Source organism: Pyrus communis, chromosome 5 (assembly GCF_041283825.1).
Source record: "Pyrus communis isolate YQ-2024b chromosome 5, ASM4128382v1, whole genome shotgun sequence".
NCBI classification, from domain to species: Eukaryota; Viridiplantae; Streptophyta; class Magnoliopsida; order Rosales; family Rosaceae; genus Pyrus; species Pyrus communis.
The window spans coordinates 21,194,096-21,215,819 of NC_142569.1; the positions used below are offsets into that span (position 1 = coordinate 21,194,096).

Here is a 21,724-nt window from a genome sequence, read left to right on the forward strand (position 1 = left end):
AACACCGTCGTCGAAGAACAAAGCTTCGTCATACCATATCTACTACTTTGTCAAACAGTAAAAGTATCCCATATCATCAGGATCGAACATACTCTAGGCTTGACAGACTTGTTTTGAACCTCAAATTCTGGAGTTAGTCGCTTCTTTGAAGGATACTAGAAAACCCTTTAACCCAGTTCAAGAATAACTCTGTGGAAAGTCAAGTACAACAAAGCACGTGCCGATTCGTCCGTCTTCTCCAAAAACAAGAGTACCTCATATCATCTCTTTATCCTTATTGCTGAATGAAAGACAGGGAGAATGAGTACAATTAGCCGGAACCCAAGATCAACCTACCGATCTGAGACTGATTGCTTGGAACCCTGATTGCTTACCTTGTCTGTCACCTCCTTCAATAGATCTCCTCGCTTAGAGACTTAGGGGACTTCTACTATATGGTTTGTATCGCACTTGACCAAACCCGAAACTACAAGTAAGCTTTAAATGAAAATGATTACCTTGTGCGTCAACGCCAACTAAAGATACCACTCCTGGATGAAGGAAAAGTACTTCCAAGAGAAAATGCCACATCTAATTACAGGACAGAGAAGACAAATGAATACGACACCACACTTCGGTACTTGGAAGTTTCGTGATTACTCAATGGCTTGAATCTTGCAAGTCCCCAACCGAGGAGCTTCCCTCACTCGGGAACTTAGGGGAGCACTGTTTGTACCATACTTGACCAATCCTGAAACTACTAAGCACCGGTCAACAACATACCATCAAGGACCCACAAGACTTTTCCTCCAACCAGGAGGCCAATCACAACACGACACATGTCGGTATCAGAGGCCAATCATAGCGCAACACGTGTCGATATCAGAGGCCAATCACAACACGACACGTATCAATGTCAGAACAAAGCTAGAAACTCTCTTCTATAAAAGGGGATCATTCTCCCACAATAATCCCTAATGTCATTTGTACTAAACTATTCACTAAAACCCTTCACAACTAATGAGAACTCCTCTACTCCGTGGACGTAGCCAATATGGGTGAACCACGTACATCTTGTGTTGTTTGCTTCCCTATCTCTATTCATTTACATACTTATCCACACTAATGACCAGAGTAACCTAGCGAAGGTCACAAACTTGACGCTTTCTGTTGTACCAAAATCCTCGCCGATTCTGTTATACCAAAGTCCTCGCCTATTTTTTACGCTTAAGTTAACGATTAGTCTGAAACGAGCTACTTATACCTTAGTAGGGGTGTTGCATTTTGTTCATCCTACAATTAGCATGGTTGCAACATACAAATATCTTTATTTTTAGTTGCATGTAACTACGGTTACATTTTGGTTTTTTTTTTTTTTTTTTTGTATGACACTGTTGAGACATAGTATGGAGATTTTATGCATATCACATGATTGACAGGTGAATATTGCGATAACGTATTTAAATGGTCAAGATTTTGAGGTAGCAATTTGTGTGCTATTGACGTTATCACCCGAAAGGGTAGTACGTGAGCGCGATCGAGGCCCTAATCAGACGATGTATGTGTATTTCCCAAGGAGGGGCAAGATGGTACTATTGCACCCTCAGGAATTATTTGCTTGTTTAACATGACAATAGAGAGTTGTCAGTATCGCGGGTTGCAAACCGTAATATCAAGAATTTATTTGTTGAACTCGTTAAGCAAGTGGACATTTAGGTCCGTCTACATTAGTATTTTTTATTTACTTATACGATTGGTTATTTATTTATTTATTGTTCGGGCTTAACCCAATGATACTACACGCTTATTCTTGGAGTACGTGATGAAACAAGTGCGTAGGTGAAAAATATTTTATCTTCAACTTTAATTTTAGTACAATTACTTTAACTTTACTTTATTTAACTTTACATTATTTTATATATGTATTTTGACGGGATGTTATTATACATATATAAATATTTTCGACGTTATGATTTTATAAAAGCAATATATTTTGGTATTATATTGAAGGAGAATGAAAGTTTGAGTTTGGAGGCATGAAAGAGAAATCATTGCAATTCGATCACGACGGAATGACATTATCTTTTATGCAACCACTCTAGCTTGACTTCTTCCTTATATATACTTTGTTTCTATCTTGTGGAGTATATTATGTATATCAAATGATTTCAAATTTCGGGGACGAAATTTTTTTAAGGTGGGTAGATTGTGACAACCCATCCCTAATTTTAAAATAGTGATTTTACGAAAATGCCCCTAAAGGCATAGATTTTGACTTTTGTTGACCATTAGTTAGGGAGATGTAGGACTCATTCTTTTAGCGTATCCTCATAGTACTCGTTACTACGAGTGCATAGGCAAAAGACGTTTGTGAACCTAAGTTTTAACGGTATAGTTACAGACATTTGAAGTCGTTTTATTAAATTTTAGATTAGAAATTAATTAAACTCCCACCTTGTGGGAAAGAGGCCCAATCAGTTATGAATTATTATGGACCAATCAGACTAAAGGCAAGGACCAATAAAAAAATGAGGGGGAAAAAGGCAGCAGCCAATGAGGGGAGGGGAGAGAAAGCTCCCAGCCTCTCCTTCTTGTCAACCATCCATATGCGCGCCCAACCCGACCAAATTCCGGTGGTTTATGCCATTTTTTCCATCGAACCACCACCATCCAACACCTGCAACTTCTTCCACAACTTCCCATCCACCATCTCCACCAAAATTCGAAGGGTTTTAGGTCCAAAATCGTGTAGAACCTCATCGGAGAACTCGGTGGTTCTCAACGGCGGCTCTGTTGTTTTGGAAAGTTTCACCACCCATTACCACCCTTAATCAATTCACCACCCATTACCACCCTTAATCAACTCCTCTTGAACCCAGAAACAAGTCCCAAGCCTTGGTTGGTGCGTTGGAACACCGAGGAAGGAGAATCGAAGCTCAACCATTCTAGGGTTTCTGGCGAGTTTGAGGGAAATTGGAGCTTTTCCTGGCCAAATTGGACTTGGCCACAGGTATAAAACTTGCTCTACTAATTGAGATCTTCATTTTTGTAAAATTTGGTAATTTTTGGAAATAATTGGTTTTTTTCCGGCAAGTCGGGATGGTCAATCGCTGCGTGCGGCGGCGCATGGGTTGAGACCCAACCTGCCCATCCTAGGATAATTTGGATGCCCTGATTCCATATTTGACATCTGATTGACAGAATTCCATTGTTTGAGTATAATTTCATTAAGGTCTGCCACTTGAATATTATAGCAATCGACTATCCGACCGTTGGATCGTCACCAAACTTTAATACGTTATAGTACGTAATATTTGAGGACATTAGAAACTTACAGATTGGGAATCCGACATACAGATCTTCCCAAATTGGATTTGTAAGTTTGTAAAATAAAACGTCGACCACCACTTGAATTTGCAATTGGCGGAGATCTAACCGTTGGATCATAATGCAAATTTAGTATATTGTTTTAGAAGCATAATGTGAATCTTTCGAGGTTTCAGATTGGAAATCTGAGGTGTGGATCTTCCAGATCAAGTTACGTAGTGTTGTGGACCCTACTGTTGACCTTTGACCGACGATTAACTTTTGGTCAATGGGTTTCAAATCATTCTAAAACGTCCTTGGGGATGTGTTTTATGTAAGTTATGTGTTTGAGACTTCAATTGTATGTAACTATACCGTTAAAACCCAAATTCGCAAACAGCTTTCGTCTATGCACTCGTAGTGACGAGTACTACGAGAATACGCTAAAAGAATGAGTTTTACGTCTCTTTAACTGATGGTCAACGAAAGTCAAAATCTTTGCCTCTAGGGGAATTTTCGTAAAATCACTATTTTAAAATTTATAAAACTTAAAATTAGGGATAGGTTGTCACAAATTCGATACCAAACTAGGTTGCCCATTGTGTGGCTTAGCCAAACTCCCCATCCCCTTATGTAAAATATATCGATGTACTCAAAAAAAAAAAAAAAAGGATTAGGGCTATGCCTCACAATGACCTAACAATAATATGGTTCAAATTTTTCTTTGGTGAGAGTCAAACCTAAAAATCGAATCTAAGACATCTCACTTACAAATGAAGAGAAATACCACTAGATTATAGTGCTAAGTGGCATTTTATGCTTCTTTTTTTTTTTAAAGAAATTGATACACTAATTTTCTCCTCTACACCCAAACATAATTAAGCAAGAAAATATATAGTGAGAAAAATAGTATGTAGTTCTCATTTTCCATTTTGGTTGTCAGGTTGTTAAAACCCGGATTAATTACATTTTAAGCCTTTGTTTTGAGGTAGTTTTTAAAATGGTCAACGAGTTTTCAATACCAATTTAAGTCTTCTGTCTTATTGATTGTTAAGTTATTGTTGAGTGCATAAATCCTTCTGCGCGAATGACGAGTTTAGTGTAAATTTAAGAGTGCTTCTGGGAAGCCTTGAGCAGGCCTTTAGGCTATTTTAAACGAGTTGTTGTTTTCAGGCGTGCCACTATTGACCAAGACCTAGAGCTGAATCAGTTCAGGATCCCAATTCAAAAACACAATCCCAAAAGTGGAACAGAAATATTTTGGGGTGGGAATTTCAAACTCGAAAATTGAACTTAAATTTTAGGAATCCCAAAACTTAGAAGTACCGAAATTAATTTGGTTTTTTGGTTCGGATCAAGAAAGAACCTTGAGGCCCATGCATCGTTTATTTTTTCCAACAAGAAGCCACTTTTGACCATTCTTGGTTGAAGCCACCCTTTTCTCAGGGTAGGACCTTCACTACTCCAGTAGTTGAGATGGGAGTTGGTGCGAGCAAACTTTATGAGGACTTTATCATCAGCATCGGGCAACAAATAGCAACGTCTATTTTCCCCTTCTTTGGGGAAAAGAAAGGACTGCAACTACCTCTTCTTTTCTGAGATTTAATCTGGTTTTTTTACAGTAATCTTGGTGTTGGTCACTTAGTGAGACATATTAGAGAATTTTGTCTCCAGCCTTCTTTGTAACTTGCAAGTGACTGAGCACAACTTGTTGATCTTTCATCTGGTATCTATTGCAGCTTTCACCATGTTCCTTATCACCTGGATCATTGTTGATTACAGTTCTCCATTGGACACTTCTTTGCCCGACCTATTAGAATGAGTCGGACTATCAACTGCCTTGGGGTTTTTCACTTTATCAACCATCTTAATTCGCCTAAGAAGGTGTGGTAGAACTGCTTTGAACCTTCATGTTGAATCCGTCTCTTTTCTTGTGGTTTGGCATAAAACACAAGGAATCCCCCCGGAGTGCCAAAATTATATTGGATGCATAATTCCTCATGCACGAAGACGAATTCTTGTTAATTTAAGGGTGCCTCTGGGAAGCCGTGAGCAGGCATCCAGTCTATCTTAAATGAGTTGTTGTTTTCTGGCATGCCACTATTGGCCAAGATAACATATTGATTGATTTTTGTTACTTAGATTGTTTGCCTACGCCACAAAGCCTCTTATCAAAGGATTGTCCATAGAGGGTTAAATCTATTTTTGATTTTTTTATGCCTTGGTGGCAAGGACTTTATGTTTTCTCTTTTTGTTAATGCCAAAAGACAACTACAAGTTGATTAGAACTGGTCCAAAGCAGTTTGCAATCCTTGTTTTACAACAAGTAAGACACGTTAGATGGAAAAGTAAAGAATTGAAAGTACAAGAATGTAAAGACTTGTTGTTCGGGTAGGAATTTCATTGGGAAAGGTCTTTGGCTCGAGCACACAGCTCCTCGAGGAGTTGGCACTTTAGTTGGTTGTCGGGCTTCTTCCTGATGAGAGGTTGTAAGAGGATAACAAAGTTAGCTCTGAAAGATGCCTTTGTGGGGCCTTAGGTGTAAGCCTTGAGGCTCACAATCAAAACTAAGTGCTTAGGCATGCCACTGCCATCTCAGTATGGCAGATGTAGAACAAGTGTTTAAGTCAATTACTTGCGCCCCAATTTATTCTGACTTCTTGTTATCAAATGATTGTCATAGATGGGTTAAGTCTACATTAAGTTCTTTTCTGTGCCTTAAGACCAAGGACTTTTAGTTCATTATCTTGTATGCTTTAAAGGATGAAAGTCCAAATCTGGCTTAAGTCATCGATCTAATTCACGTTCATCTTTTATGATAGTAAACCACTAAGTGAACCAGATCTGAGGACCAATGAAGCTTCTGATCACCAAAAGACTGGAAATAACTTGAACATATACTAGAGAATACATCATAATACCAAATCTACTAATAGAAAGACGAAATAAAGAGAGTCGGACAAGATTTCTCCTTGCCGGGCAAGGTTGAACGTCTTGTAGTCTCTTCTCTTTGTGATTATAAAGGGTTGTGTGTTTTATGTTTAGAATGGATGGATGGTAAACAAGTTTACGCGAGAGAATCGATACTACGCCACTAGGGGTGATAGCAAAGCTTTAAACTAGACAAAAGATGGCTTTTGTAGGGAGTTATCCTAAAAATGATTGAAGACTGGGCTGATTACAGCTTTTGGATGCAAATCTGGCTTGAGAGCAGAGTTTGTATGTTTGTTGGTTTGATTGGTTGAGTGTCCTTGTCTCTGGGCCCTATTTTCCCTTTTATAGGCAATGACCTTGGCTGTTGCAAGCTTTGCCCAAAACCACTTCAATGAGTCATCACCTTTTTTACATGTTCTGCCATTCAGAAAATGCTTTTGGGCTGAGAGTAGCTTGATTTCCATCGGTTGTCACTTCCCTTGTAAAGACCTAACCTTTGCATTAATGAGGGTTCATCATATTGTCTTTGAGATAGATGGATGGGCTTGGTGCTGGGCCTCGGGCAAGTCTCATTTCTTTAGTTCTTTTGGGCTTTCTTTCCTCTAAGTCCAAAGTCTAAATATTAACCTAAACACTTGTAAAATGTTTATTCAATAGAATGATAACTTGCATACAAAGAGTAATAACTTGAAAGGAAATGAGAAACACAAGCATTCGAGCAAAGTTTGCATTTATTCAGGTAACATTGACTGCCAGTTAGGCAAGTTGTTACAAGCAAAGGAAGTGTTTTTGAAACGAAACTTCAGTACAGGAAATCGATACTACAAGGAAAGTAGTAGAACAATAAAGGTAAATGGTGTTTGCATTACAAAGAGATGAATGAAAAAAGGCTTTTGAAGGTTAGAAGTATTCTTATACATTGAGTTGAGTGTCCTTTCTTCTTCCTTTCATTATACATGAAAAAACCCCAATCTCAATCCTTCATTACAGCATGCTCGCCACTAAGAGGAAAGTATGTCCCACTCGCTTTCCACAAATCAGCATAAATAGTATAGGTCTGTAGTTGCCACATTACCAATTTAACAACAAAACTAAATATTTTTATGTGGAAGGTTTAAGTTGATGCAATTCATGGTGAAATTACTAATAATGAAATCTCATGGCTTATTTTGGAAAGATGCTGAATAAATGTAGTTGATCTTGAATATAGTTTTCTTTTATTATATGAAAATACTTAGAAGACCAGATCAAATAAAGTTGGGAGCATAGTGGTTTGTATCAACTAATTGGGTGCATATGAGTCATGCAAATGGGATTACACTCTTAATAGTTATTTGATTTTAGATAACTTTTTAGTGACATGTGTTTATTAATATGCAACGGTAATCAAAATAAGAAGGTGGATTATGGTAAGTGCGGATACAAATTACGTACACGATTGATTTGATGAAATTTTACATATAAGAGAACAAACATCGTTAGATTAATTGGCGAACACCTTGAAAATTGAGAGAGGGTGTCCGCCAAAAGGCCTCCAATGCCTAAGTAAAAAAAGTGGTTTGAGAGAAAAAGAGAACTTGAGAGAGTTTTGAGTAGTAAGTGGTGCTTACCGTTTCTTCTGATTGACTTGGTTATTCATAGAGATTTGAACCCTAGTAGGCGGCTAGGAATGAAGGTTGCAGACCATACTAGGCAGTCCTTGGTGGTGTAGGCCAATCTCTGTAAACCTGCCAACTAGTAGTCCAAAAGATCCTTGTTGGTATGAGAGTTGGCGCGTTAGACATCCAAGGGGAGACTCCAAAGAGTCAACTTTTTGCCACCATTAGACTGGGTATGCCTTGATGACAAGACATATCATGGGCCCGAAACACCTATGATACATTGGTAGCCCAAAGGCTTATTACTCACAAGGCATCAAATGTCACATTCACTTGAGGTAATATGTGCTCTGCTCACGGCGTCAAGGATAAAATTGCAAGAGTGAGCGTATAGTTCACGTATCCTTCTCCTGTTGGATGTGGTTAAAGACAGAGGAGATAAGCAGGGAGAAATAAAGGATAAATAGGAATAGATGAACATTGTCACGCCTCGATCCCGACGTCCAAGATTGACGCGGGGCACTCGATTATGGGGGTGCAAGGAATACAAACAAGATACACAAAGAAATACTCAACTGAATTCACAAATAAAAGTAATGTGGTGGGGGTCTCTACCACAAATATACAACAAAAACTCATAACCCTCATTAGGAACAGGCATGTAAGCTCCAAAAAAATAAAGGTCTCAACAAAATACAAGGAAAGATATAGGATAACCTAATCACTCCTCAGTCTTTGACCTCTTACTGGTACCCCAAGAGCTTCTCGCATCAACTAACACCTGTCACCTACACAATTATCCCTATGCCGTAGGAATGGTGCATCGAGCAAAGTAACAACCCAGATAACAATAAGAATCATTTAGTTGTAAAGGATAAAACTTAATTAGTTTGTAAGTTTGTTGAGATATTTTGTTCTTTTTGTTTTGCTAGTTATAATTTGTTAGAGTGTGAGTCCACACGTATGCAGAGGTCAAGGCTTTGTGTAAATCCTCTCCAAAGCCATTTCAGTGCATTTTGTATATTCTCAAGATCAAATCGCAGACATCTGCACAAAGTCATTGCCAAAACCAAGATTTCTTCTTCTTAGACACAAACTATCACTTCAAGTTCCTCAGTTTAGCAGACATCTGCATCTGCACAAATTAGGGGCTAATAAGAATCATTTAGTTGTAAAGGATAAAAACTTAGTCTGTAAGTTTGTCAAGATATTTTGTCCTTTCTGTTTTCGTAGTTATAATTTGTTAGAGTGTGGAGTCCACACATGTGCAGAGGTCAAGGCTTTGTATAAATACTCTTGTAATCTTAACATTCAAGTTATTGAGAAATACAATTCTATTAGATAAGCTGCAAAACTTGTGTGTGACAATAATCCGAAGTACGTGATAATCATCAAACAAGTCCATCAATCACATAATTTATAAGCAACATTCGTAAAATCCTACTTTATAAAATCATAACAATACACTGTAAATTCTGGAGGAGTCATCCAGACATCCATCGACCTTTCTAAATCAACCACAAAGGTTTGTAAATTTATGATTCATAAATACATTGAAAACTAGAGGTAGAGCGACACAGTTCGACCGAGGCCTACAACTCCTAAGCTTCCACATTCTAGACCAACTTCAAGGAACCGATCTAGCATAATAATTAATTAACACCTAAAGCAAGTGTTAATATCTTATTCTTATCATGGTTTATCATCATCCCTGAACGCCATTCAGATTTTTTATTGAAATTTACATCAGCAACACACAGTTACACACTCCGAACAAGCATCAAACAGTACACACATAAAAGTTCGTATCATAACCAAAATGTCCGGCCACAACAGTTCAATGATGTTCAGAACCTTGATACGCAAGGAATGGTTCCGTAGAATTCTCTTTTTCTTTATCTTGTCATGCCCGGTACAACAGTTGGAGCTGCAGTAACGCCGCGCCTTCGTCTGTCCATATTGGCTTCCCAACCTTCATTTCCAACAAAACAACGATCGCCCACAATTCCGTCAAACGTATAACAAGAAACAAAGTCAGTCAATGAATTATAAACTGAATGCAAGTTATACAACTAGCCATGCAACACGTTCGTATTATATGCATGGATTTTGTTTTTTAATGATGGCATAGCTTGGCAGCTACAATGGAGGTACTGAAGATGTTTAATAAGGCTCACACATTGACCAAGTCATTGTATTATTCTGCTGGAATTTGGTGTTATATGTATTTTTTTATTCGAGCAATGTACTAATTAGTCTAATCTAAACTACAGGGAGCAGGTTTTGAAACTTGGGTGTAAAGGGAGAAAGCACAATGCTGTAGCCGATTTGGTTAACCCAGGTCTGCGGCCTGAACAATCACTGATGGCCTCTGAACGCCTTCGAAATTCGGATCATGTTCCAATGGCAGAAAACTGCTAGTCGATGGTGGCACAAACTCTGTATTCACAGCCACGGATATATAGGTAGCACACCAAAACAGATATTTGATGTGAGATTCTTATAAATTATAAGTTAGCACAATAGTAAATTTACCTATTCCCATATCCAACCCGCGATTCTTGAGCTCTCTATACTCTTGACAAAGTGCACAAGTAGCACAGCAGAAGTGCACTAGGCAATCCGCACAGGGTGTTTCTTCCAAGTCATATTGAGCTCTCATCTTTGAGCGGTAGGAGCACGAGTACAAGCATGCATTTGCAGTTGTCGAAAGAAGGATACAATAGCACACTCCTCCTGAAGCACAAGCTGAACACACACCGCCAATAAAAATCAAGCAGGAGTCTAATAAGGATCACATCCGAACTTTATGAGTGGACCTAGCTAGCAATTTTTGAGTCTTACGTGTGGAACCTTGGCTCACAATCTCAGCGATCTGACCGAACGTGATGCAAGGGCAAAAGAAAGTGATCATACCTTCAAAAATTGAATTCGAAATTACTAATCAGGAAAAAACAATAAAAGAAAATAAAACCAGATACACACACACATATAGCTGTAATGTTTATATATATTTCACTAACAATTTTCAGGATCGTCACAACAGTGGCAAAGACTAGTGGACCAGTTCCCTCGTGCAGGAACTGCAGGAACAGAATTAGACTGAACAGTGTATATGTAGGGAGGAGCATATGTGGGTACTGAACCCGCAGAACTATTTAGTCCTGGGGCACTTGAGACTGGATTGGGAACATGGGCATGGTGATGGTTGTGATCGGCTGCATATTTCTCATGGTCATGAGGTTCTGTAGGAGTTGAATACATTGTTTTTGTGGCTAGTTTTTAGATTGCACTTAGAATAGTCATACTATATATATATATATATATATATATATATATATTATAGTAGGCAACCAGCTATACAAATATAACAATTGTCATCATTTGGTGGAAACTTTCGTATAGTCCAAGGCCTACATATTTGGTCTGGTTTAAGCATTTAAGATATGATCACTGACCTTCTCATTTGATTTTTTTCATTTTGTTTTTTCCGCTTTCCTTATCATCCTACACTGTTTCACGTAGATTAGAAACGTTTACTTTCTAAACCACCTTTTAAAGAATAATTTTGTAAAAAATTACCAAACAAAAAAATGGAAATGAGGGAGAAGTTTCAAATGCAAAGGTGCTCATAATCAATTGTGTATATAGATAGGGAGTATTTAATAGGAAAAATGCATAATTATACTAAAGGCCAGGCCTCCTTTATTCAGAGATATGTTTTTAATATGTTCGGAATTCGTGATACACCACATGTTTCTAGAAAATTGGTAAGATTCTTGTGTTAAAATATTAATAACATAAAAAACAAAAAATTTCACTACTTATATAATAACATGTAGTCTGCCACTTGTATTAAAAATTTCTCATTTATCCAAGCCTATGAAGTTGCTTAGAATCTTCGTGGGAGACAAGTGGCTTGGAGACAAAGGACACTGCTCGACTACTTTCTTCCGTTGACTTGCTTTGGTTATGTTTATACTCCATAAATTTCATTATATAAGCTAGTTTGAATTCAAAGCTGATGTTCCGATATAGGTTGACGTCCGTTATGAACAAGTATGATAAATGACTAGTGTTGGCTTTTCTCATCTTCCTGCTTAGCTAACTTGACACGCAGTGAAAGAATGTAAAAAATTGTCTCGTATCAGAAATTTAGAAAACTTTAAACTTATACAAAGCATTAAAGTCGTTTTTTTCGTTGTCGATTGTTTTGGGATAAGAACATCGACTTCCTTCATTTGTATCATAATAGATTAGTTCATGTAATTAATATTCGTAGCTATATGATTTTGTTAACATTTTTTACGTCGACTAATGAAATATAGAATGGGAATCTAGTCGGAAATTGTAAAGTCGTTGTCTTCACTCGTAGGGAAGGGCTTGAGCACCTTCTTATAATCCCCTCAATTAATCACTATACAATAGATTAACAATTATATAGCAAGTTGTATCTCATCATTATACAATGGATTAACAATTATTAGGTACAATTATCCTAATAATCCTTCAACGTCAAACAATATTATATGCAAAACGTGGAGCTTATATTATGATGCACAGTTGATGATTAACTACTGATGAATTAGTTTCTAAACTCAAAAAACAAATTGTCAAATACAATGACATAGGAGCTTCTGGAAACAATGACATAGTATTTAGACAAAAATATAACGACTCCACTGGGGATCGAACCCAGAATCTCTGGTTTCGTAGACCAGCGCCTTATCCATTGGGCCATGGAGTCCCTTTTGACTTCAAAGTCCATGATTCCTTTATTATATTATTATGAAGTACGTAGTCATCCAATAATTTTATTTAATGGTGAGGACAAACCTAACATCAAACTCGCCCAATAATACTGGCCCAAGCAATGAGTTCTCGATTTTGTACAACCAGGATTAATCCAACTTTAAAAAATCTAAAAAAAATTATAAAAATTCAAAAAACTTTCAAAATTCAACACAATTGCAAATTAAACATTTGAAAATATCCAAAAGTCTACATCGATAATAATATGTAGGAATAAGAAGAAGAAAACATTAAAAAATATATATAAAATTATGTTTGTAAATAGGAATCGTCCTTGCCGTTACTCTTGCCCTTCTTCCTCTAAACATGTAAACTTTCACAAAAACAATTACTACTTAAAATGGATAGTAAGAATAATTTTATTACTCTTACTCTTCATTTTCTATTGTCCTCCACTAACGGATGAAGATGCTAACGGAACTTAATTTTCAATTTTGTTTGGACAATAAGTTATAAAATCCTCCCGCTCTTTCACTACCCATTTTAGCCGCCCAAAACCTTTTACCGCCAAAACGCATCAATTCAAATAAAATCACTTTCTCTGCGTTTCCCAGAAGTCTCTCGCACACTCGGACGCTCGCACAAATGGAGGAAGAAGATGAAGTTCTCTCAATCTCCGACGCCTCCGGTTCATCCGATTCCTCCTCCGAATCCAGCGAGGAGTACTCGGCTGACCAAGAAGAGCTAGACCAAGAAGAAGAAGAAGACCGCCAAAACGACTTCGTGGTGGTCGAGAATAATCGAAAACCCATAGACCCTCCTCGGCCCTCCGCCGAAGATCGGAAATTGAAGAACGTCGACGCTCTCGTCAGGTACCGCTGATTTCTATATTCAATTTTATTTTTGCTGAAGAACTTAGATTTCAAATTCCAATTTTCCACAGCTGAAGCGTCACCTAGGGTTTGTCTTTGTATGGATTTTGCGTTCCTGTTTGGTTGCTAAGAAAATAGTGGAGGATAAAAGAAAAACCAATTGTTTGAATCATTGAATTCGGATGGATTTGCTTTCTAAGAAATGATATTGCCTTTTTTGGGTATATAATGGGGGATTAAAGAAATGATATTGCTTGATTAAGCTGTTTGGTGCTGTTATTCTTACTTAAGGTTCTTGAAATCTGAGCTCTCAAAACACTCCGAGCATTCAATTTATGAAGTTTCATTGTGCAATCATATATAGGAACTGGAAACCCTTTAGGTTGAATTGTTGGTATAAGTGTTTTCTAATCCCAAGTTTTGTATTTGAACTGAAATTTGGGGTAAAATGATTCTCCATCAGAGGTAACCTTGTCGTGAAAAGGCAGCCACTGCTTCCTCGAGTTCTCTCAGTGACGGAAGGAGCAGCAGTTTGTAGGAAACCCTTTAAACCTCCATGCTCTATTGGCTATGAGGATGGAACTGACCAGCTCGCGCGTCGTCTCTGTGCACGTAGACGATTTGTTCCCTGGGGCTCATCAACTGCAGCATTCATTCCACATATTAATATGAATTTGAGTATAGAAAATGAGGGTGAGAAAGATCCAGTGGAAGAGAGTGTGACACTACCTACCGGAATTGATCCTTTGGTCTTGTGGCAATCTGAAGAATTCGAAATTGCGGCTTCTAATATGGTGCAGATAGTAGTGGACCCAGTGCTTGTTCGTTTCCTTCGACCACATCAAAGGTTTTTCTCTCGTTATTAAAACTGATTTACTTCGTTTTGGTAAATTTTTAATAGCAATGCTCACCATTTGCTATGCATCCATCGAATTTGAGAAAAGTTTCTAATATGCTTTAATATTTTCATTGGCTGCTGTTGCGTAAAATTGATGAGATGAAGTTTTAATGCAGAGAAGGCGTTCAGTTTATGTTTGAATGTGTTTCAGGGTTAAATAGTGCATCAAATATATATGGATGCATTCTGGCAGATGATATGGGGTAATTCTCTATCTTCATCCTTCTCTCTCTCTCTCTCTCCCTCTGAATTCTGTGCAATTATATCAGCAGATTTTCTTTTACATTATTATCCATAGAGGATCATGTATTCAGGTTTGTTCTTAATTTTGGTACTTTTGCAGTTTGGGAAAGACATTGCAGTCTATCACATTACTATATACTCTTCTATGTCAAGGGTTTGATGGGAAACCAATGGTTAAAAAGGCCATTATAGTCACCCCTACCAGTCTTGTGAGCAACTGGGAGGCTGAAATAAAGAAGTGGGTTGGAGAAAGAGTTAATCTTATTGCCCTTTGTGAAAGTACCAGAGATGATGTTGTTTCTGGAATTGATCGGTTCACAAGTCCTCACGGCCATGTACAGGTAGAATTGCATAACTGGTCTGACATTTATCTTTGAACAATGAACTTACAGTCACTACAAATCAGGTACTGATTGTTTCATATGAGACATTTCGGATGCATTCTGCAAAATTTAGCCAAAGCGAGTCCTGTGACCTTCTCATATGTGATGAGGCTCACCGTCTGAAGAATGATCAGACAATGACGAATCGGGTATGACGTATACAATTCTGTTTTCCATTATGATTATTTTTTTTACCTCTATACATAACAACCCCCCCCCCCCCCCCCCCCCCCCCCCCCCAACAAAACTATTCCTGAACATTCTATCAGGCTTTGGCTGCTCTTTCATGCAAGCGGCGTATTCTGTTGTCGGGAACTCCAATGCAGGTAGGGTGCAATTGTGCATGCTGTCTTACAATTCCAAACTGTTGTCTAATTTCTCTTTTCGTCTGCACCATTGCAGAATGACCTAGAAGAGTTCTTTGCCATGGTCAATTTTACTAATCCGGGAATCTTAGGTGATGCTGCATATTTTCGCCGCTACTATGAGGTGAGCCGATGGCTTTACATTTCATGTCTGACCACTGACCCTTAGAATGAATCTACATCACCATGTTTATTGGCTGCCTTATAGTTTCTCTTTTTCCTTTTTCTTTTCTGCTTCTCCCTTTGTAAATAACTAAATATGCCAAGCTCAGAAACCATTAAGTTGGGCCTCTTTCTGGTAATATCATTTCAGTGACATAATTCTTATGAGGATTATCTCATTCTTATACTTGAAACATACCAAAATATAATATTTTATGAATTACTTTCTTCTTTTCTCGCTGTTGCCTTGAATTTTACTGTATATGAATTTTATGAACTGTTACATATATGTTTTGTGAAGGCACCCATTATTTGTGGAAGAGAACCTAATGCCTCTGAAAAAGAGAGGAAGCTAAGTGTTGAGCGATCAGCTGAACTAAGTGGAACAGTAAATCAGGTTAGATTTCCTTGTTGACACGATAGCTATAGACATAACCCTTATCCAGGCTTTGTTTTATAAAGTTGTATCAACAGCTTTCACTGACCGTTGGAGTTGTGAAAGGCTAACTAATATTTTAAATCAGCATTTCTCTTCTATTTTGACGTAAATAATCTTTTTTCATGATTAATGAGTAATGATTAACAAACTTTTTCAGTTTATTTTGCGGCGGACTAATGCACTACTATCAAACCACCTCCCACCAAAGGTATGCCACTAATGTTAGACGAAGTTAAATATATGTGTATACTTTCATTAAAAAGATAATATATATATATATATATATATATAAGCATAATTAATTGCCCCTTACTTGAAGTTTCGTGTACAAACTTAACTTTCTACTCTTCATCTGAGTTTTGGAACCTATATGGTCCGGTAGGGTAGATGAATCTGCACACATTTTGGAAAGTCAAGTCTAGTTGACTTATAAGCTGAATAGAAAAATCTTTTGTTAGCGTGACTTAAAGGTACTTTTGGAAGGACCGAGTATTTCTGGATTTACATTTGATGTCTAGAAAGTTACTTAGGCTATCTATTATTACTTTCATTACATTATGGAACTTCAGAGAATTCCACTGCAGTGGATGGTTCTCTTGTTTTTGGTTGCAGCTTGCTCTAATATAGGCAGTCAAAATTCAAATGTCTCGCCTCAGACAGGATTACATGAAAAAATGTCTATTTTTGTTACAGAAGTTGCAAAAGTAATTCTGCATTTCAATGTCTTGTTTTCCCCTTGCAGATAATTGAAGTTGTTTGTTGCAAGTTGACTCCTCTCCAAATAGACATATACAACCATTTCATACATTCCAAAAATGTGAGTTCTCATTCTTATCGAGCCATCAAGCAGTTCCTGAAAGATGCAGAACTTTTGGAGTTAGCGAAAAGACTGTCTGACAGGATATGGTTTTTACTCTGTTTTCCTCAAACACAGGTTAAACGAGCAATTTCTGAAGACACGAAGCAATCAAAGATTTTGGCTTATATTACAGCTCTTAAGAAGCTATGCAATCATCCAAAGGTATGGCATATATGTAAACACAATTACACTGACACATGCATGCAAACACATAATTTCATCGAGATGTTTTTCTGTCAATATTATTTTTGGACCTATTCTGAGGATACATGGTAACATTTTTTTAATAGCCCTTATTTTTTCTTCTAAAGAAATCTTTGCTATCTCTTATAAGAAGAAACCACATCTCCCAATACCAGGGAGGAGGAAGAAGGCCAAAGTTTTATGGGGATGCATAGTATTGGGCTTTTTGGGACAGTTTGGCTGCAAAGAAACAAGATGATTTTTGAAGATGTTGCCGGTGGTGGGACAGATATTTTATGGGAAAAACTCCATTCGAGTCTCGTCATCTTTATGGGCTTCAGTCTCTACCGAATGGTTGGACTGGAAAGCTGTTATAATTTTAATTGTATGGTCTGTTTATGTTGTAGTGCCTTAAAATATTATTTCTATGATTTTTCTTTTACTGTTTCCGTCCAAGTTGTGGCCATCTTGTCCACTCGTGTATTTTTATTGTTTTCTGCACTAAAATTTGTTTCTTTTTGAAACAAATATGCATGCGCTATGCGATATCAGAATTCAGAAGACATAGGCCTTCATGGGTTTTATATTTTATGGTTTCAAATTTTCTATTACATTATCATCCTGATGCATCTTTTTTTATTACCTCGGGGGCCTTCCCATGTTAGTTATTCTACTTTGAGTTGCTTTCATCCTCATGAAATTTGTTCATTGTAGCTCATCTATGATACTATAAGAAGTGGAAGTCCGGGAACTTCAGGTTTTGAGGACTGTATTCGCTTTTTCCCTCCAGATATGTTCTCTGGAAGGTATGCATTCCTGTTGTACTTTATTCTTATTTTTCATATCTAATAATATTCCAACACTCAACACTTATAGTCTAATACCATTGATTTCTTATGTTCTTAGATCTGGATCATGGACTGGCGGGGATGGTGCTTGGGTTGAACTGTCCGGAAAAATGCATGTTTTAGCTCGGTTACTGGCCCATTTACGTAAGAAGACTGATGACCGTATTGTCCTTGTCTCAAACTATACGCAGGTAAACATTGATCCTAGATTACAATGTATGTATGTATGTGTATATTTGTTACTGGATGCTTGTCCTTTCTTGTGTGGAGGCAGCACATGGTTTTCACAAAGAAATCATTCTTGGCACCAGTCAGGATTCCTTTGCTGTAATAAAATTACATTATAGCTAATCAGGGACAAGTTTTTATTTTTATTATTTCTTTTGGGATTTACTTCCTAGTATCTTAATTTTGAATGATCTTGAAGTTGGCAGAGTTTTCATTTCTACCTTTTTTGACTGAAAATGTTTTGTTACATCTGTCGCTATTAGATATACGACCTTTGAAAACGGAATCCTTTGCATTTTCTGTGAATTTTTTATTTAGTCCATTGATTCGAGTTGATGACTCATGTTTACCCTTTCCAAACCATATGTGCTTATTTTGGAAACTGAGGTATTTAGGTATGAGTAATTGCTTGGATTATTGACCATGGAAGAGGAAAATGCATCTGATGTTATTAAGAAAAAGAGAGGTGTAATGCTACCTTATCACTGCATTGGTGTATCATAAGCAAAGACAAAGAGGCTTATAAGTATTCATAATCTCTTCCTTCATTGTCATGTTGCCTTGAGATTCTGGCATAAGGTATTTCATGGGGCAAACTTGAATGGGTGATTTATTTTTCGAGTGCATGTTTATTTCATGAGAATGTCTGTGCTTTTGGTGGGGGAAAAAAGGTCAAATGTTTATGAAATTGTGTAATTGTGTTGTATTGTCAATATTCTGGGTAATTTGGCCTGAAAGGAGTATTGGATTATTTTAGGGAATTGAAGAGAGGAGGTGGGAAATGGATGTCATGCGTTAAAGACATTCCATTCTTCATGTCAATTGAGAGAGATGATTCTCAAGTCACTCTTACTCCTAATTGTCAGTTGTTGTTACTTGTTAGTTATATTAATAGTCAGATCCTATAGGTTATATAGTACCTTCAGTTGATTGCTTGTTCACTGCTGTCGCATTCGTCCATGGTTTGTAAAATAATATTCTTCAATTTCTTATGTAGGAAAAAGACATAATATCTGATTTCACTCTAGCATTAATTGCCACAATTTTCTTGTGGAAAAAACTAGGTTTTTGCAGCCTACCTTGTTGTAATTTAGTTCAATTGTTATGTACCAGACACTGGACCTTTTTGCGCAATTGTGTCGAGAAAGAAGATACCCATATTTGAGGCTTGACGGAACCACATCTATCAGTAAAAGACAGAAATTAGTAAACCATTTCAATGACCCCTCAAAGGTATATAGCTATAACATTTGTAATTATACAGGCAATATACACTTGTAGTTTCTTTATGCTTCTCTATGCTCTGTTTGGGCATACATATTTCGTTAAACAAACAAACACTCAACTTCTTGCAGGATGAATTTGTATTTCTCTTAAGCAGCAAGGCTGGTGGTTGTGGTCTTAATTTAATAGGTGGAAATCGGCTGGTTTTGTTTGATCCTGACTGGAATCCTGCCAACGATAAACAAGTAAGTACGTAGGTCAAGTGCTTTGTGCACAGCTGAAAAGAGATCATAAAATATGCACATTCTTCGTATAAATTCTTATCGTTTTAGCTTTTTTTTTCTTCTTGTTCCATAAATAGGCTGCTGCAAGAGTTTGGAGGGATGGGCAAAAGAAGAGAGTATACATTTACAGATTTTTGAGTACTGGAACAATTGAAGAAAAGGTTTAGATTTGGCAGAAATCGAGTTATCATAATCACTTTTAATTGTTTCCTTCTGCATCTGTATGATTTATGCAATCAGTTCTATCAATTTCATGCTAATAAACCAACCTTGTATTCTGCAGGTGTACCAGCGCCAGATGTCAAAAGAAGGGCTTCAAAAGGTTATTCAGCACGAACAAACAGATAACCCGAAGGCACAGGTTTGAAATTGTACATCTTTCTATCTTCATGATTGGTGTTCTCCTTTAAGTGCATACTATACAACAGTTCTTTTGTTCCAGGGAAACCTTCTTTCAACAGAAGACCTGCGCGATCTATTCACATTTCATGAGAATGTGAGGTAACGCCTATTGTGTCCTTGACCATTGTATTATCATTTGTATATCTTCTATGTATCATTTTCGTGCCCTGAAAATTCCATTTTCCTGTTGATGGGTTTTATTAATCATGTGTGTAGGTCTGACGTGCATGAGAAGATGAACTGCATCCGTTGCCAAAATACCAATGATACACCTCAGACCACAGCCGAGGGAGAAGCAAACGAATCAACCAATCAAAATGGTCAGTCTGGGCAAGTAATATCTGATATAGGTGGATTTGCAGAACGTGCTGGATGCTTCCATGAATTAAAGAGCTCGGAGAAGCAGGTTGGCCACATCAATTTATGAGATGTCATAGATGCTCGTAGCCTCTAACTTATGCTTTTGTAACTCTATAGAGACATTTTCTTTTCAGGTAGGGACACCTCTAGAAGAAGATCTAAGTAATTGGGGGCACCATTTCTCCCCAACTTCAGTACCTGATTCTATTCTCCAAGCTTCGGCTGGAGATGAGGTATGAATACTTTGTTCTTCGTTAAATTGTTTTTGTTGTCTTCATTTTTCGATATTTCAGAGAACAAAATTTCACACACTGCTATCCATTAGCGGAAGTAATGATACATAATTATTTTCAGGTCACATTTGTGTTTACAAACCAAGTGGATGGGAAGCTTGTACCAATTGAATCAAAAGTAAGCCCAAAGATTCAGGAACAAGAAGGAAAAGAGAACTGTCCCAGATTAAAACAAAACCTGAACCAGAAATCCGTGCCATTGTCCTGGCAAAGAAAACCGCTCGAATCTGTGTCTTCGGGTGAAAATTCTATCAGAAACACATCTGCCCCTTTCAAGCCCTCAGAAAAGTCCACCGTGAAATCAGTAAAAACTTCTTTGAAGGGTCCAGTGCATGTTGCATTAACGCCTAAACTGTCTCTTAACAATCGATTGCCCCAGAAAAGATCGTCTCCTGATTCTGTGGAACACGACGACGATTTTGTGTGAGTTTTGTTTTTGGCCTTTATAAGGTGATTAGTGGCATTGATTTTCATTACTTTGCTAATGTATACAGGATTCAAGTCTCGTGTTTCCCAGAAAGGAAATCGTCACAGATATTGGCATTGCCTTGTGTATAATTAGTCCCTTACCAAATTATAGCTTTCTACTTTCAATTCCTATTTACATTTTTTTTTTTTGTTAAATGGAGAAAGATTAGGCGAGATTAGTGCTTTTTCCTTATCTAGACCTTAATGTCTGGTCTTTCATGCAGTGGCCGAAACCGGTCGATCGGCTCCCTTTCGGTTGGCTATGAACAAGTAGCTTAAAATTCAAAAGTTCAAACCTAAAATTTAAGCATGTAGGGTTTTTTTTTATAGTAGAAACACTATTCTACATAAATCTACAATAAGAAAAAGGGAGAGGGTATAAACCTGGGAGCAGAGGTTTAGATAACATCAGTAAGGAATGAACTACAATACATGCAGAGCATTGAAAGAGATTTGTAATTCATGAGAATAAATTGATATCAAACTTGTTATTTACGATATTCGAATTTAAGATCTTTCATTTATAAATAATAAAAAATACCATTATATTGTAATATGGTGAATTTATAACTAATTTAGCCTGAGTTCCTTGGTACGTGAAAATTCCTCATTCAAACGCACTATTAAAAGAAGCAACTTATTGA

At 37.3% G+C, this 21,724-nt stretch overlaps 2 protein-coding genes and 1 non-coding gene across 5 annotated transcripts; 1 reads left to right on the top strand and 2 right to left on the bottom strand.

Moving 5' to 3' along the window:
• Positions 1-9,243: 9,243 nt before the first annotated feature.
• Positions 9,244-11,104, bottom strand: LOC137723617 (protein PLANT CADMIUM RESISTANCE 2-like). Its single transcript, XM_068462819.2, has 4 exons — positions 10,841-11,104; positions 10,662-10,733; positions 10,353-10,565; positions 9,244-9,789 (listed from the first exon to the last, which is right to left on the bottom strand). The coding sequence occupies exons 1-4, from the start codon at positions 11,079-11,081 to the stop codon at positions 9,713-9,715; spliced, it is 603 nt and encodes a 200-aa protein (XP_068318920.2). The 5' UTR covers positions 11,082-11,104; the 3' UTR covers positions 9,244-9,712.
• Positions 11,105-12,491: 1,387 nt separating this feature from the next.
• TRNAR-ACG (transfer RNA arginine (anticodon ACG)) lies at positions 12,492-12,564 on the bottom strand. Its single transcript has one exon. It is a non-coding gene; the product is annotated as a tRNA-Arg (tRNA).
• A 570-nt stretch (positions 12,565-13,134) lies between these two features.
• Positions 13,135-21,206, top strand: RAD54 (DNA repair/recombination protein). Of its 3 annotated transcripts, none has more exons than XM_088694752.1 (22): positions 13,135-13,441; positions 13,905-14,288; positions 14,456-14,542; positions 14,683-14,923; positions 14,989-15,114; positions 15,235-15,291; positions 15,368-15,454; positions 15,794-15,889; positions 16,089-16,139; positions 16,674-16,748; positions 16,866-16,952; positions 17,688-17,779; positions 17,880-18,012; positions 19,163-19,282; positions 19,405-19,518; positions 19,635-19,718; positions 19,841-19,918; positions 20,000-20,058; positions 20,176-20,365; positions 20,454-20,552; positions 20,674-21,035; positions 21,107-21,206. In XM_088694752.1, exons 1-22 carry the CDS (start codon positions 13,215-13,217, stop codon positions 21,168-21,170), a joined length of 2,913 nt encoding a protein of 970 aa, XP_088550878.1. In that variant the 5' UTR covers positions 13,135-13,214; the 3' UTR covers positions 21,171-21,206. The 3 variants fall into 3 exon arrangements, with proteins under 3 accessions (XP_088550878.1, XP_068321911.2, XP_088550879.1); XM_088694753.1 differs by having other exon boundaries at positions 13,182-13,441; positions 14,461-14,542; XM_068465810.2 differs by having other exon boundaries at positions 13,136-13,441; positions 20,674-21,206.
• Positions 21,207-21,724: the final 518 nt, after the last annotated feature.

Coding starts and splice junctions, on each gene's coding strand:
- LOC137723617 (XM_068462819.2), bottom strand. CDS start 11,081: ATGTATTCAACTCCTACAGAACCTCATGACCATGAGAAATATGCAGCC. Junction 10,734..10,840: donor TTGTGACGATCCTGAAAATT/GTTAGTGAAATA, acceptor CAATTTTTGAAG/GTATGATCACTTTCTTTTGC. Junction 9,790..10,352: donor CGGGTTGGATATGGGAATAG/GTAAATTTACTA, acceptor TTGGAAATGAAG/GTTGGGAAGCCAATATGGAC.
- RAD54 (XM_088694752.1), top strand. CDS start 13,215: ATGGAGGAAGAAGATGAAGTTCTCTCAATCTCCGACGCCTCCGGTTCA. Junction 15,890..16,088: donor TAAGTGGAACAGTAAATCAG/GTTAGATTTCCT, acceptor AAACTTTTTCAG/TTTATTTTGCGGCGGACTAA. Junction 21,036..21,106: donor GAACACGACGACGATTTTGT/GTGAGTTTTGTT, acceptor TAATGTATACAG/GATTCAAGTCTCGTGTTTCC.